Here is an 18,119-nt window from a genome sequence, read left to right as displayed (position 1 = left end):
GGTTTTTACACAGAACTTTTGGCTATAAGTAGTAAACAGTAGTATTGATAGTACTATTATGATAGTCATATTTATTGTTTTACACATTATCATTATTATAATACATATTGTTGAAAATATGTTACCATGTTAATTCTTGCATTTAGTTTCTATTGCTAGTTGTAAATTATTAGGCTGATTATACATTTTAATGTATTGTTTTGAAACTGCTCCATAACGGGCATAGTGTTATTTAGTTTTTATTATTTTTCAAAATGAACTGTGATAATATAGCAAAACAACTTGAATATGATGAATCTAACTCTGACCCATCATTTGATTTTGATTTCGATGATGACACTCAAGATCCAGATTATAACATTTTTGAAAATAACGATCTCAGTGGCATACTGGCTTTTGATTCTGATCCAGAAAATAATTTTGAACCACTTTCAACATCACCCTCAGGATCAATTAATATTATACCAGAATTTTATTATTTATTGTTCAATTTATTAAAATGTTATATTCATTTTTTTTTTTTTGTACATAAGAAAACAAAAAGTTATCATGTTATTTATTTTGCTTTTTAAGATTTATGTTACAAGGTGATCTCTATTTTCTATTTTTTTTTTTGTTAAAATGGTTATATAAATACTATAAAAAATAAGTCTTTATTGTTAAATAATAACATTTATATTATTACTAGGAAAAGTAATATACTATTTTAAATGTTATAATATGCATTTCATTTTATTGGTTATTGTTAAATTTATTGAAATGTTATTATCATTTTTTTTTTGTACTTCAGAAAACTAAAAGTTATGTTATTTATTTTGCTGTATAAAATTAATATTACAAGGTGATTTCTATTCTCTATTTTTTTTTGGTTAAAATATAAATATTATAAAAAAAAGTCTTTGTTGTTATTTGACACCCTTCACAACGTATCTTAAAAAGTTTAAATTATAGGTATTTAATAAAATATAACTCTAATAAAACATATAATACAATATTTTACATAATACTTGATGAATATATTTATAGATTATAGGTACCTGTTGATGGTTAAAATTGGAATAAAAAAATTATTATTTAATTTTTAAAAAACCTTATAGCATACCTTATTAGTAATTACATAACATACTTACGAGCAAAAACCAGGTAAGTCCATATGTTTTATATTGCAATACAAATTTTATCAAATTTCATTAATTTATTTTATTGATTAGTATTATAATTATTTATAAAACTGTCATTAAAGGATTTTACTTTAGTTTTTAAGAAATAAATAAATAAATTTATGGTAAAACACAAAACAAATACAATTTTCGAAAACTTTTTTACAATTAATGAGCAAAAAACCAGGTAAGTCCATATGTTCCATACTTGCAAGATATTTTATAAGATCTAAAATTTATTTAAAATGCAAATTCACTTTACTCAACCATTTACATGTAATTCAAGATCCTTATGTTGTAGTTACAAATAAAAATATAAATTTTTAAAGTTTTGGTGAAATAAAACATGTCTCCTGAACAATTTCAAAAAGTGGACTTGTCTCGTTGTTGCACGGAGCCCTTCAATTTTAATATACTGTACATGTTTAAGTGATTGTAACTTTTATATTTTCAATTTTATTGAACCTTTATTGTTGGTTATAAAAAGAGATCCAATTGTTTTGTCTAACTTAATTCCTAAGATAGATTCATTTTATTATCATAATATTTACCAAACTTATGTAAAATCAAATAAATAGTCATATTGCAACAGGTTTATATGATTTATATATATTATATACGTCTCATATAGTCATGATACTTACATCTATTTTACATTGTTAATTAAAAAAAAAATTGTTTTTACATAAATGTGTATTATTGTTTTATTATTGGATTGCTTAAATGTACTAACATACAACACATAAATAAAATGTTATCTATTTATACCAATAGATCAGATGTTATTTTGTTATTTTTGTTTTTATTCAGTAGATTAAATGTTATTAACCTAGCAAAAAGCCTCTCAATATGTATTCGTATACTAGCAACATTATAAGTGCTTAGAACTTCTTCCACAGTAAATCTACCATTATGGAGCATGGGAGGAATCACAAGAATGCTGTTTTGACCATCAACACCTGTTTTTATCTCTGGGAACCCCTTATCCGCAAGAACCTGGTCACCAGGTTCAAGTTTATTCAAAAAACCAGAATCGTTAGTGATATAACTGTCACTGGATCTACCACCATACGATTTTGACAAAAAGCTAACAATTCCATTTGGAGTTATGGCAACAAGTACTTTAATAGTATATCGTCCTTTATAATGTGAATACATACAAACCTTCTGTTCCAGAGTTTTAGGCTGTTCCGTCTGAATTTCTGTGCAATAAATAATGCACCTACAATATTGGGTATTTTTTTAAAAAAACTTCTGGTAACGTTTCCATTATTGTACTTAGATTTGGCAAATGTTTACATTTCTGGCTTAAAAATCATAAGTATTCTGAAAAAAACTTTACCAACAGTTCTGTGAATTGAAAAAAATGTTCTTAAGTATGAATAGGTTAGCCCAAGTTTTAATTTCATTAAAAACAAATTAAAAGAGTATTTTCCTTACTTATAATTAATCGAATACTTTGAGGTAAAAGTGTCAAAAAGAAGTTAACTATTTGAAAAGTTGTGCCAGTTATGCCTTTTAATGAATTTTCTGACTGGATTGAATCATATCCATGAAAAGCGATTTTAAAAAACAAAGTGTTGAATGGTTAAAATCTAACACCACACGATTTTTTAACCATTGTAGGTTTAGTAAAATTATGAAATGATTATTAGGAATCGATACTTGAGTGTTAATACTATTACCATTAAAATCACAAGAAAAAATAAAATTATCATGAGGCACATAAAATATTACTTGTGTATATTGTACAAATACTAACTGAAGTATTTATATCATCTTGATCCACAATAAGGGATGAACCTCTTAGAAAAGAATCAGTATTGTTTGATTAATTTTCAATAACTCGGATTTCACGATTAATAGCTCGTTCATATCTTGCACTTTGCTGTAATGGGTCATTCGATTTCTTTCTGTAAATTTTGGAAATATTGTTGGTACATATGAAGAAGGGCTCCTTGGATCAAGTGATTTTCTATTTTCAATAAAAAGAGCACTACAAATGACACTGTTCTTTGTTGGAATTCAAGGTTTTCCATTAATACTATAATAATGTAACAAATAATAGGTAGGTATTATTCTAATATTCTCATTTACTGAGTAAGTAAGACTCGAGTAGACTCTGTTAATTGCTTTAAACTAACAGTCTTTTGTTTTTTTCTCATATGCCCGATTTGGGAAATTATAAAATTTTATATTTGCAGAAATTTTGTACGTATTATAGCAATTCACCACATAGCAATTTTATTGTTATTAGGTTTTTTTTATTTATATTTTTTTTTTTTTTATTTAAAGAATAAGGTTTCAACAGCAAAGGTTATTAGCCTGGGAAAGTTACATATATGTTTCTTAAAGTTAGGTGTACATTTATGAAATAATAGTTTTTTAACAATTGTTATTTACAGAGTTTACAATTTTTTAATAATATTGGTAATGTTTAGGAATTTAATGATTTTTGGCGTGTTGTGTTCACCGAGTGCTTCTGCAACATTAGGTGGCATCTTCAGTTCGGTGCGTATTGAGGTGTATAGTGCGCATACCTCCACTATGTGTTTAATAGTTAGTATTTGGTTGCATGTGTTGCATATTGGTTGGGGCTCTTTACTAATAATGTATGAATGTGTGGGTGCGGAATGTCCGATTCTGATACGGGTGATTGCGGTGTCTAGGCGTCTGTTAAATTGAGGGGAGGTGTGCTACCTTTTGATATCTTTTTTTATGTTTTTGAGTTTGTTAGTTGTTGGTATTAAATTCCATAGGTTTTGCCAAATTGAGAGTATTTTTTCATTAATAGAGTTTATTATGTCCATGGAAGATATGTTATTTAAAGTAGGGGTTGAAATATTTTTTGTTGCAAGGTCAGCATATTTGTCGGCTCTTTTATTTCCTGCAATGCCAGTGTGGGAAGGGACCCACATGAATTCTATATTTTTTTTTGTTTCGATTATTTTTGATTGGATATTTAAAGTTATTTCATTTTTGGTGGATAGGTTTTTAAGAGCTAGTAGGGTACTAAGAGAGTCACTGATTATGAGTATGTCATTAGATTCTAGCGTGTTTGTTAGTATTACCCCTTCGTAGATGGCATAGTTGTCGGCAGAGAAAATACTGGTTGTTATTGGATCTTTTATTACGGCAAAGCCTACTCCATGCTCGGATTTTGATGCATCGGTGTATATTTTTGTGTGGTTGGAGAATGAGTGCTGGATCGTATTTTTAAAAATAGAGGTGATTATTGTATTATTTTTTGCTTTTTTATTAAGGTCAAGAAGTTCCGTATTTAGTTTCAGTTCCCATTTCCAGGGTGGTGTGGCTTGGAACGTAATTTTATTTACGACTTAGGTGTGAATATTAATTGATTGTTGTAATCTGTTAAATATATCCCGTATCGTGGAAGATTTATTGTGTTCTGTATTTATTGGTGATGTGATGTGGTTGTTGAAAATAGTCTTGTGCCCAATGTGGTTGGGTGTGCTTTTTCTTTTAATGATATATTTTAATGTATCTTGGTCTCTTTGGAGTTGTAGTGGGATTTCTCCTGCGTAGTTGAGGATGCTGTCAATTGGGCTTGTTCTGAAAGCTCCAATTGCCAAACGGATTCCTTCGTTGTGAATAGGGTCCAGAATCTTGGGCTTAGCTGAATTGTATATTTGTGAACTATATTTAATTTTGGATAGAATAAGAGATTTGTATATGGTGAGTAATGACTTTTGGTTTGCTCCCCAAGTGTGGTGAGATAGAGTTTTGATTATATTCATTTTATTTTTGCAGGAGCTTTTGAGTTGTTTTAAGTACGTTGTCCATTTAAGATTGACATCAAAAATTATTACTAGTATTTTAATAGTTTTGTTTATCAGAATTGGTGTATTGTATAAGGATAGGGGTTATTTTGGGTTTGTAATTGAAGACGATACATTGACTTTTGGTGGGGGGAAATTTAAAGCCGGTTTCTTTGGACCAATTTTGGAGGATATGTAGCGATGATTGTAGGATCTTAAATGTAGTTTTTATGTTATTTCCATCACAGTATATTATGTAACAGTCGTCAGCAAACATAATATGTTTTGTTGGATTTGGCATTTTGCGGAAGATATCGTTTATTGCTATGAGGAACATTGTAACGCTTATGACTGATCCTTGCGGGATACCATTTTCAGTAAGGTAGGGTTTAGAAACTGCATTATGTGCTTTGACCTGTATTGTACGATTGCTTAAAAAATTTCCCAGAAAAAGAAACATTTTGCCATTGATATTGATCCTTGGTATTATTTTGAGGATTCGGTTTCGCCATGTCATGTCGTAAGCTTTTTCAATGTCAAGAGCGATATGACATAGGTGTTGTTTGTTATTTTTTGCATTATTTATGTCGGTGTGGAGTTTTACGAGGGTGTCAATTGTAGAATGATTTCGGCGGAAGCCGCATTGTTCTTCGGTGAAAGAGTTGGTTGCTTCCAGGTGCCAAATAAGGCGTTTATTTACAATTTTTTCCATTATTTTCCCAATTGTGTTTATTCATATTCATTTATTATAAACAAAATCAAAATACATATGTGAACTAAACAATTTTGCTTTTAGGTACAATAATATGGTCGTACGAAAAGCGTCAATTAATTCGATTTATCAGTTACTAATCAACATAATATATTATAATTTAACAAATATTATATTATCTATCAAAATGTTTATAAATCACAATGAAAACTTGCAATATTATTATTTATTATAGTAGGTATAACTATAACCACGGACTAAGATATACAGGACTCGACACGACATGGTTGGACGGTGTGAGGGGTGACCGTGAAAATGTACTACAACAGGCGGAGTTCGGGGGGATATTTTCCTTTTAGCATTACTAGCGCTGTCTTAGCGGATACTTTTGGAACTAGAATATATCATACAAATGTCTAGTTCCATAAGTATCCACTAAGAGTCCGTTTTACAATCATAGTTTAAACCTTAGTTACGCCTAACCCACTGATTTTACCAGCCGAATTCGGTGGTTTAACCTTAGTTTAACGATTGTAAAACGGGCCCTAAGACGGCGCTAGTAATGCTAAAAGGAAAATATCCCCCCGAACTCCGCTGTTGTAGTACATTTCGTAACCACAATATTCATCTCGTGTCCAGTCCTGTATATCTTAGTCCGTGACTATAACAAATTATATAATACGATACAATATTCATATTATTATTGGCAAAACAAATTAACACTAGGAGCGCTGTCGACGCCTATCGCACTGATGGTTAGGCGGGTCCCCCCTACGTCGAGTCGGGAGATTGTATTTATTTTCCCGATATTTCAAATACATTTTGTCTTAAGTGAAGTGTATTTAAATGTAGGTATTTGATAATATTAGTAGAAATAATTGTACTTACAAACGTAATATTGGGGAAACCGATAAACAAAACGCGCTCTGGTGGAAACAATTTGTACCTTCCAATTCGCGGTGTATAGATATAGTTTTATATTGGTTATTTTACTTTTTATAATAAATTAATTTTGGTATCGAAACTTTATACGCTTTTATAGCTAACTGTATACCAATATGTTGGTAAGTGCAATTTCTACTAATATTACGAATACATCCAAATATTCTTCACTTGAAGGAAAATATATGCGACATGTGGAAAAATACATACAATCTCCCGACTCGAGTCCCGACTCCCACGTAGGGGGAACCCGCCTAACCATCAGTACGATAGGCGTCGACCGCGCTCCCAGTGTTAATCTGTCTTCCCAATACAGTTCGCTATAAAAGCGTATAAAGTTTCGATAGCCAAATTAATTTATTATAAAAAGTAAAATAATCAATTTAAAATTATATCTATACATTCCAAATATGTGAGTTGAGGATTATGCCACCAGAGCGCGTATCGTTAGCTTGTCTTACCCATAATACGTTTTGCGCCTTGCCCGTAATTTGTTTCACGGTAAAAGTAAGCACATTGACTATGGGGAGCGCTAGTTGTACAACTGCACGGTCTCTTATACCTATCATAAAATACATTTTAAATTTTATAACTTTAACTTATAACTTGTGAATTAAGAGTTAGTCATTTAGTATTATTATAACTGTGCTGTGTTCATACTTTCTATTTTTGTTCTTCTTGAACTTGTGTGGTACTTACTATTAAGTATTAAACATTTAGTTTCGTCGCAGTGGTCAACTCAAAACTAACGCCTAAATGGCTGTCGAAGTAAAATATTGAAATAATATTATATTACATTATATTATGTAGGTAAATTCTTATCTTACAATGCTGTCTTTGGGTTTGAATTGCTTTATTAATGTGCTTACAGAATCTTATATAAGTACACATTCTAGAGACTAAGTGCCCATATTACAATCGTTAAACTAAGGTTAAACCACCGAAATTGGCCGGTAAAATCAGTGCCCATATTACAATCGTGGGTTAGGCGTAACCAAGGTTTAAATTATGATTGTAAAACAGGCCAATTGTAATCTTCACTAAAAATTTAACTCAATTCTAATTGTATTATTTAATTGATACTGTTGTATAATAACTGTATTTTTATATTAAATAAATAACTTTCAATTACCCGAGCAATTACCTATAACAATTGACTTTGACATTTTAAAACAGAAAAATAGTTTCATCATCATTATGCCATAATCTAACTTATTCCTTAAATATCCAGAACTTTATAGTAGTTAATGGATATTGTCATAATTATTCTTTTTGATTTTAGTCTACAATTCTTGCATATTAAAGGCCCGTATTACAATCGTTAAACTAACCACCGAATTCAGCCGGTAAAATCAGTGGTTAGGCGTAACCGAGATTTAAACTATGATTGTAAAATGGGCCCTTAGTCATCGCTATTGTATTTTTTATTATATCTGATAAATTATAATATAGTATACACTGATACATAGGTACTACAACGTATACGTATATACCCATCGCTTAAATATACAATGTTATTGCACATAGCCACTATTGTTATCAAACAAAAATAAAATGGAAGCATAAGGGTACAGTCCATATATTAGTATATATCATAGTATAGCCAGTATAGGTTGTCCCTTTACGCTGTCATTTTAATTCCTTAATGTGATAAAATGATATAGTGGGGGTACTATTGCAATAACTTTGTATATTTCAGCCATGTATGTACCTATAGTAAATTAAATATAGAAAATATTGTGCATTCAGCAGAATCCGTTTTATGTTTAATTTTCAATATTATAGTGATTTGGTATCGCTTATGCTTTTATTAATATTTTAATTTGAAAGTGAGTTAAAACTATGAAAAGTATTACAATTTTAAAATAATAAAACTCATTTTAAAATGCATTTTCTGGCCATGTCCCCCGAAAATGTATCAATACCACTTAATTGTTGAGCTTCTTCTAGAAATATTTCAAAGTTATTTCTTTGGTCATACACATAATGCAAATAGTGAATCATATAAAGAAACAACATTTGATAAATCAATATTGACTGGTTGAAGACTTTTTGATGTTTTATCGAATCGTTCTAAAACAGGTGTCCAAATAATTAAGAGAAATACAAATTCTAAAGATTTAATTTTATCATATATTGATTTTGATTCATGTCTTGTTGCATTTTTTTGATTTATGTCTGTTGACAAAAACTTCAAAGCAAAAAGAATACCAGCATAGCCAACTTTTATTGATTAACAAACTGCATAACGCGATGACCAACGTGTAGGTTTTTGGTAATGTAGCATTGGGGATTTTATCCAATTCTTTTGATAAAATATCCCATCGTGAAGTAGAAACAGAAAAAAAATTATAGATGTTTTGAGTAGTAAGAAAGAAATTATTTCCTAAGTAAGTAAGTTCAGCAGCAAATGTACCAACTAACTTTAAGGAGTGTGCCGAACAAGGCACAAATTCTGCTGTTTTTTATTTTTTTTTTATTCTAGCTTGTAAACTATTGTACACACCTGACATATTATTCGCATTATCAAATGATTGTCCCCTACAATTTGTTATATCAATACTTAAATTTTCAAACATATTTAATAATGCTAATTCCATTTCAAGTCCCTTATGGCCAACTGATGGAAGAAATCCTATGAATCTTTCCACTGGTGAACCATTACACCGGATATATCGTATTGCGACCGTTAGTTGATCCACTTTAGACACATCAGCCGTAGAATTAACAATTATTGAAAAGTATTTGGCTAATTTAATCTCTTTACAAATAATTTCAAGGACAGTTTTGCTCATTAAATCAATAAACTCATCACATATTCTACCAGATAAATATGATACATTTCCACGGTCTTTATTGGAGTATTTATCAATATGAGAAGCCAGAAATGGATCAAATTTTGATATAAGTTCAAGACAACCTAAATAATTTCCATAATGTTTAGAATTCATCATTTGATTATCTCCTCTAAATGTAAGACCTCTAATGGATAAAAATGATATAGTTTCAATCAGTCTATGAAGTAATTTTACCTAATAAGCTTCTTCTTTTTTAATTTTCATTTTAAGAGAATTGTCAATACAGTTTGGGGTATTAAGCTGTCTAGAATACCATATCCGTACTGATTCTCTATGCATAATACACTTTTCATGATTCATTACATGTAACAAACAATTTTTCCAATCTATATAACTAGAACCAGAACGACTAAATTTAGTTTTGCTTGGAGCAAAAAGTATACAGTAAAAACAAAACAGAGAATTTTGAGATTTGGAATACAAAAGCCAATCACGATATTTGTATTCACCATTAAGTAATTTTCTATAAAACGCTTTCCGTGGTAGTTTTCTATTGTACTTGCCAATTTTCCGAAAAGTTTTATTAAATTGTATCTCTCGGAAATTGGTTGTTACTTGATTCTTCAAAAAATATTCAAATCCTGACTCATTAATGACCCATTTTGCTGGATCTTTACTAAACAAATTATTGTAGTTAATTCTCATTTAATTTTTTTCTGGTTTACAATTATTGTGTTCATCCTGGAAAAAAATATTGAATGCAATTAATATTTATATATATTCATATAATTTTTTCATAACTTTATTTCAAAAACTATTTTATTTTTCATATCGTAGGTATATCATTAAAAATAAAAGTATAAAAACCTAATTGTTTACATTGATTAAATATTTAAATTAATTACAGTTACATCAATAAGCATTATACATTTATTATCCAAGTTTTCTTTACAATTCTGTTTTCAACCTAAATATTAAATATTATATTATAATAAATTTTATTTATTGACCTTAAATGTGTTGTGTAATTAACTATATATTTCATTAAGTATGTAATACTTACATCTTCATCAGCTTTCAATTTGATTTCTTGAATAGTGTTATCAATTACCTCTGCAGACTTTTCATTTAAATTTACACTATCTTTTTCAATCTATAAACAAAAAAATGACTATTAATATTAACTTGATATATTAATTTACTGTATTAGTCTTAAATAATATCAGTTCAAGTTTAGATATATAATATGGAGGTATTTTATTAAAATAAGAGTATTACATTAAATTATGCATTATGTACTTACAGTATCAGTTAGAGAAGTAAAATGAGTATGTAATTTTGGTATTTTTTTCTTTAGTTCTTCTTCTTTTTCAATTTTTTTTCTTGATATTTTTCTATTTTGAGTCCCACTCGTTCTTTTTTTGGCCATTTGTAAAATAAAATACAAAACTAATAAGGTAAATATTAATTACTAAAACGTTACTAATATTATGATTATAACGCCACGAATGTATAATGTTAATAGCTAGGCCTAAATCATACGTTCTGCGTTGCTGTGTGTGGCATGTACAACAGACAACACTACAACACTACAGTCAACATTGTAGATTGTACATTTGTATTTTGTACAAGTGAATAAGCGATGTTTATTTACAGAATTCATTCGAACTACTCTAACTCGATTTATTTTTAGAAGTGGGTAAAATTGATAATGAGTTTATTATTAAATACTAGTATTTATAATCAATAGGTAATAACTAATGATATTAATACATATATATATATTTTTTTTGGGTAATAAACTAATATTAATACCTAATATTAATAATCATGATTCACAGTCAATCACAGATAATATTGATATTTATATATTATTGAAGGCATATATAATATATAATTTGATAGGTACTTATTTTCGATATTACAATATAAAATGAAAACTAATATCTAAAATAAAAACACCAAATTTTTCTTTTTATTATTTTTTTATGACGCCCCCTAAGTTCATAATACTTTTGACGCCCTAGGGCACTTGCCCCATTTGCCCCCCCCCCCTTGGGATGGCTATGTGTAAAATACTCATAACTTGCTTTAAAATTAAAATATAACAAAAAGCCTATGAGATACCCTAGGTAATAATCTTACCTTTACATTTTATAAGAGGTTAATTCACTCTAATTTTTAAACTAACGGAACTAAACGTGATCTGCTAAGCGTACAATTTGCTATATTACGCATTTGTAAAATGGAGACAACAAATGTCTGTGTAGCGTTCTCTTCATACTTTTAGAATTTTAGATGAACAAAATAAAAACTTTTATAATGGGTAAATAAAATATAGACATTCTTTAAAATATGTGTATAATAGTTAAGGAAAATAGAAGTAGGTATGGTAAAAATTAGTAATCAATAATTATTATTAGGGCTCGAAAGTTATAGGAGATAAGCTCTAATAGAAACCGTATCGCTTGAATCTAGAAGTTGTAAAACTTTGTATATTTCTTTAAAATATTGACAGTAGTATGAAGCTGCTTGTAGCCTTGTCCCCCCAACGTGTTAGTATGGGCTCCGGCAGAAGTGGAATTCCAGGAGCTTCAGTTTTAAATAGTATAGTACGAGACTGTGCTTTCAAAAACACTTGTTTTACCCTCGATATTAATTTATCTACCTTTGGGAAATTACTACGTATTTCTTCTGCTATTCTATGCATTCCGTGAGCCAAACATGTGACGTGAATCATTTTTGAATATAGTGCTTTTAAAGCTGTACCAGCTTTTTTCATATACGGAGCCGAATCACTTACAAATAAAAGTACGTCATCGTGCCGGATTCCATCTGGCCACAAAGTAAACATTGATGAATCAAATAGTTTAGCTTTTATTGAAAAATTAACTTTATCAAGAACTTCGGATGTCAATAAAAATATGTCACCAGGTCCATCTACCAATAATGTTCCGACTATTACGTTCGCAATAAATCTACCTTCGACGTCAGTACTTTCATCGATAGATACCCAAATTTTATTCCCAACAACATGTTTTCTAATTTTATCGATTGTTTATTCGTAACATTCATTTAAATACGTTTTACTTAAAGTAGATTCACATGGAATATCTTTAAGGGTATATTTTTCTAGAAATGACCGAAATTCAGTATTCGTAATTTTATTAAGAGGAATATTAGCACACATCAATGATTACATAAATCTTTTGAATATTCACACTTTTTGGAGGTACTTGAAGAGAAAAACTGTTGTGTAGTTGATACCTTATTCATACTATTTCGTTGACGATTCAACAACCGCTCATGTTTATTCGTTTTTACATGCTGAGTAACCGTAAATCGTTTTTCGCAATTTACTTTAACTTCACAGATCTTACAAAATAGAATAGTACCGTCTGTTGAAAAAACATTTTCGCCGAATTCTAAAACGAATTTTCTAGTTTGTGAAATTGTCGGCATATTATAATTTTTTAAAACATTTAGGTAGATTTTACAGAGCACGGACGAATTTATTTCACGCGACAGTTCACACACGACTGACGGGGAAAATATACTTGCCCATATAATAATTCAGTCATACACCTATAAATACACTATTATATAGGTAGAACAAATTGCTATTAGATTAACGATAACGCCGATAGCATAGACGTTAGTGCAATAAAGATAAATACGCTCCGTTAATAGGTAGGTCGCAACTGTTAATTTAATCAAAAATAAAATAATAAAACCATAACTATTAGAAAAATACATCAATTTGTTAAAAAATATTAAACGAGCATAAGAATCCAATGAAAATTGAGAAATATGCATAAAAAGCAAATGAAAATTGAGAAATATGCACTTTTTCTAAAACTGAAAAATATGCAAAAGTATGCACTTTTATTATTTTAATTTAAGCTCGTCATTCTACAAAATGAATTTCTAGCTTGGTCTGCTATAAATTAAGGGCATACAGAAAAATATGCAACTCCTACAACTTCCGAGCCCTAATTATTATTATAGCATTAATTAGGAATACCTAAAACAATAATGAAACATTGAATATACAATAATAACAATTAATCTTAATAAATTTAAAAGTATTGAATTAAAATATTTATTTTTTAGGATAAAAAGTTTGCTTTAAAAAGACAATTTTTGGGATACATTCATCCATTAAAATCAATCACCAATGATTTGGTTCAAAAAGAATGTTGGATAGAACAGATGAAGTATTTAGTTCAAGACTTTAAAACACTTCTCAATTTATCATTTAAAGAGTAAATATCACAATAATTAATACATAATATTTGAGTTTATAATAATATTATTTTAATGTTTTAGATTTTGGTCTACAGTTGTTTTCAACAAACAAGCTACTATGGGATTATGTACGTTTCTTCAAGAAGCTGCTCCTCCTCACTTGATGGATCAACTTCCACAGGATGGTGATGTGTTAACCATTTACAATGAAATTGATAATTTTGCTTATAAGTTATTTAAACGATTAACTAAATCCTTTGAAAATAAAGTATTCATACTCGTAGCGTTTTTAGGCAATTTATAATTTTTTTTGTTTTAATTTATTAGGAGAGTTGTATGTCACCTCATTATATGTGGAGCTTGTTATGTCATAACAATATTATAAGTATTCCCATGTTGTTTGATATATGTTCAATTTATGGCCAATCATATAAAAAGGAATTAGAAATAATTTTCAATGAATTGTTTACTTGTCAAAAATTATACAAAGAAAACTTAAAAAACTTTATTCAATTTACAATTAAAGTGAGTTTTTACATAAAATGTAAATATATGATTAAATATAATATTTATATTAAACATTTTAAATAACGAAATTATTAGTGCTTAAGTCAGTTCCAAGATAAAATTGAAATAGACATGGGGTATGGTAATCTCTTGTGTCAAATTAATGAAACCTCTACCGACATTGAAGAAAGAAGTCTTTGTTTGATCGAAGATAATATTAACTATTTATTAGACACATCATATAATATTACGAATTTCTTGGAAATTTATCCAATGGCCTCTACATATTTTTATCAAGAGAAATTTCATATTGAGTATGTATAATAAACTTAAAACCTAATTATTTGTAAATAACTAATATATTTTATTTTTATATTATGTTTATTTAGATTAGCTTCCTTTTATCATAGTATAAAACCAATAGTTTATAAGAAAGTAATTGCTATGAATAAAATGGAAAAATTCCAAGAAAAGATTCACGCATCAAGATTATTACTTGTGAAGAGTGTTAGACAGTGTTTATTTCATATATCTACCCAAATTAAAAATAAGTAAATATATACTATCTTAAGTTAATTATACTTATGAAAAAGTTTTATATTTATTTATTTTTTAATTTTTAATTTTTACAAAGATCAGAGAATACAGTAGAAGAATATTTAGAAGTTATTTGTGAGCTACTAGAATACAATGAATTTGTCAATGACTATACTCTTGTATATAATTTAACTAAGGATATAAGGAAATTTCAAAAATCTAATATGGAAATGTAAGAACTTTTAATGATACATAACTTATTTGTAAATATTTCATTAAAAAAAACCCATTTAGAGACTCAACAAGATATGATTATTTATTAAAATCATTAGAATTAATTAATAAACCATATATTGAACTTAAACAAAAAGAATTACAAGAACAACAGTTGGAGGTTATTGTTTTATCAAGTTTCTTTTTTATTTATTATAAATAAAAATAATATATAATAATTATGGATTTGTCTTTTTAGGTACAAACCATTAGTACAAATATAGAGAACGCAAAATTGCAGTCTCTTATAAATAATGTAAAAGATTTATTGCCTCATTTAGGAGATGGATTTATCCAGGTTAGTTAATTCTTATTTTTTTAATTCTAACATTTAATCAGTGGCGAAGCGTCATTGGAGACAAAGAGACAATGTCTCCCTACTTAGAAATTAGAACACGGGACAAATAAATAATTATTATTTTGTTTTATAAAATATTTAAAAATGTGAATTTTATTTTATATTTTAAATATGATATATATGATGTATATTTCAGTATTTGTTAAAATCGGTTTTTCGTTGTACAGTTATAGAATTCTGAAAAAAGATTAGAAGCGCGCGAAACAGCCGTGCGTACGAGCTGACGATACGGGTCATTCCAAATATGGTATAAATATGGGTGCGTGGGTACAGGGGGAATGCTAATGTGAGTGGGGTTTACTATGTACATCATGAGACATGTCTCACTGTTCGTAATTACCTCAGTCCTCAATATTTATTATTGACGCCGCCGTCACATTGTCACGCTATCATGATAGGTACGTCGTACTTGTTTCTTAATATTTATAGTTTTATATTGTAATTTGTCCTCATGGGCCATGGGCTAATGATTTAATTAATGCCATTTTTAACAATGGAATTATTAACTACTCATACGAAAAAAAAAATGTGTACATTTGGATTTGTTATTATATTAAATTATCATTTTAAGTAAGTTGAAACGTTTTTACTTTTTTTAATATAATATTTCAGTTTTTTTTAGTTTTTGAACATTTATTTCTTACCATATAGATAAAATAAAAATGGGGAGGGGAGTCTATGCATATTAGTGCCATTTTTTTTTTCAGTGACTCCCCAACCAAAAACCTCACGTCTCGTTATTGCATTTAATTATAATTGATCTTTCATTGTTTTGTAGAAATGTTTAGAATATTATGACATGGATCCTGAAAAAGTTGTAATTATGGTCTTGGAAAATTGTCTCCCTTCAAAACTTACTCAGTATGATTTAAATCTTCCTTTGATGTCAGCGTATGAGGATAATGCTACTGGTTTTGATCATTCAATTAAAGGGTAAGCTGGGTAGATTTTATTACTTCAAGGAATAATATATAAGTATTACAATATATTGTATTAATATACAATATTTATCAATACAAAATAATTAATTTGTGTTTATATTATGTTTTATTTTTATTAAGAAATAAGAAACTTAAAAAATTTAAAAAACTCTTGGACAATAAATCTTTCCGAAATGAAATGCGCCCATTTTATGAAAAATATTATGTCACTGAAGTTACATGTGCTGAATTAAATTCATATTATAATGATGAACATGATGATACGTATGATGAAATTGAATATGTCCGACCAGAACCAGTAGATGAAAATACAAAGAGAAGACCAGATGTTGTACCAAGGGTTCTAATGGAGAAAAAAGTTATAACTGAAGTTGTAAAAGAAGAGTCTTCAGATGATGAACCACAGAAAGTATCAAATTTTCAACCATTCTGTGAAAATCCTGAAGAAGTTCGAGAACGACAAGCTAGGAAATTTGCTGCAAAGCAATCTAAAAAATCCAATCGAAGTAAGTATTTACCAAAAAAAACAAAAAATAAAACTTTATTTTTAATATCTGTAATTATTAAATATGTTAGATAAGCCAAAAATAGCTTCTTCGTCAGCTAAACCATCTGGGTCAAATGTCGAATTGGAAAGGCAAAGGAAAAATGAGAACAAAGCATTTAGTGGGAACCATAACAGAAGAAATGCTGCAAGAAACAAACAACAAAAGGGAATGTTTTAATGCTTTCTATTCCTCATATTTTCGAATATTTTATAAAAATACCAATGCTTATATTATTATAAGATACATTTTACCAAATAATGTATACCTATCCTTATTTTTAAAGATTTTTTTTATTTATTTAATGTTCACTCTTACTTCTATTTTAATTTTATTCTGAAACCTTCATTTCTTAGAAAACTTCTAGTTATAGATACTTAAAAAGGAAACTTATACTATAATACTATGGTATTGTAATAATATTTACAATCAAATGTTCAGTTCATAAATATATCATTTAATGAACTGCACGGAAATACTTTCCTATAATATAAACTTTTATATTGATAAATTTGAAATGATAAAAATATTAGTTATATTTTTATTGTCATAAAAAAAATTATAAAAATATAAAACTTTGTAAAAATTATCATTTATATAATCATTATTTATTATTATGTAATTTTGAATTCTTCAGTTAAAAATATACTAAAATTTTGCTTAAAATCTACTGTACCTATTACCACTGATTATAAATACTAAATACAATCGTATTTAAGATCAATGCTATTATCTACCTACTAGTTGGAATCATTCTCTATACTAAATTAATATTTTATTCAAATATCATAAGCATTAAGCATAATATAACAATAGAATTATTATACTGTAATATAGTGTGATACTGTGATGTTATTGTAAATTACAATTAAATATTAATGTAATTGAATAATGATCTCAACCATATTATGTTGTATGCAAAAAAAGGTAGGTACAACATAAAGTTAACAACACAAAATTAGTTCTGCTGAACATTAATTTGCTGTATTGTATGTACCTATTGTACCTACCTACATTAATTATACAAATCGGACATATTTTAGGGCTTTAGGGTCAGCCCTTAAAGTTGATAGATTATAAAATCGGATCTAACGTTATTAATTAAAGGGAAAAAAATCAAAATTTTCAAAAACTGTTCTTGATACCGATAAATTTGAAAAACCAGTCTTGTAAAAAAAAAAATTCTGACTCTTAGAAGTCTATATCTATACTATTATATAAAGAGGAGTTGTTAGTTACCGTTGTTGAGGGTAATCTCTGGAACTACTGAACTGATTTCGAAAATTATTTCACCAATAGAAAGCTTCATTCTTTGTGAG

The 18,119-nt window shown here is 28.2% G+C and overlaps 1 protein-coding gene and 1 pseudogene across 3 annotated transcripts; one reads left to right on the top strand and one right to left on the bottom strand.

Annotated features, from left to right (window-relative positions):
- Nucleotides 1–1,856: 1,856 nt before the first annotated feature.
- On the bottom strand, nucleotides 1,857–2,715 carry LOC132941729 (uncharacterized; annotated as a pseudogene).
- Nucleotides 2,716–7,115: 4,400 nt separating this feature from the next.
- Nucleotides 7,116–17,195, top strand: LOC132935487 (activating signal cointegrator 1 complex subunit 2-like). Of its 3 annotated transcripts, none has more exons than XM_061002055.1 (12): nucleotides 7,116–7,361; nucleotides 13,505–13,656; nucleotides 13,721–13,907; nucleotides 13,967–14,164; nucleotides 14,243–14,460; nucleotides 14,536–14,697; nucleotides 14,781–14,915; nucleotides 14,978–15,077; nucleotides 15,156–15,254; nucleotides 16,093–16,247; nucleotides 16,376–16,761; nucleotides 16,832–17,195. In XM_061002055.1, exons 1-12 carry the CDS (start codon nucleotides 7,350–7,352, stop codon nucleotides 16,978–16,980), a joined length of 1,953 nt encoding a protein of 650 aa, XP_060858038.1. In that variant the 5' UTR covers nucleotides 7,116–7,349; the 3' UTR covers nucleotides 16,981–17,195. The 3 variants fall into 3 exon arrangements, with proteins under 3 accessions (XP_060858038.1, XP_060858039.1, XP_060858040.1); XM_061002056.1 differs by having other exon boundaries at nucleotides 7,116–7,399; XM_061002057.1 differs by lacking the exon at nucleotides 7,116–7,361 and having other exon boundaries at nucleotides 13,625–13,656; nucleotides 13,721–13,824.
- Nucleotides 17,196–18,119: the final 924 nt, after the last annotated feature.

This window comes from Metopolophium dirhodum, chromosome 1 (assembly GCF_019925205.1).
Source record: "Metopolophium dirhodum isolate CAU chromosome 1, ASM1992520v1, whole genome shotgun sequence".
Classification (NCBI taxonomy): domain Eukaryota; kingdom Metazoa; phylum Arthropoda; class Insecta; order Hemiptera; family Aphididae; genus Metopolophium; species Metopolophium dirhodum.
Note: the sequence above shows the minus strand (reverse complement) of the source record. Positions and strands in the feature narration are given on the sequence as shown.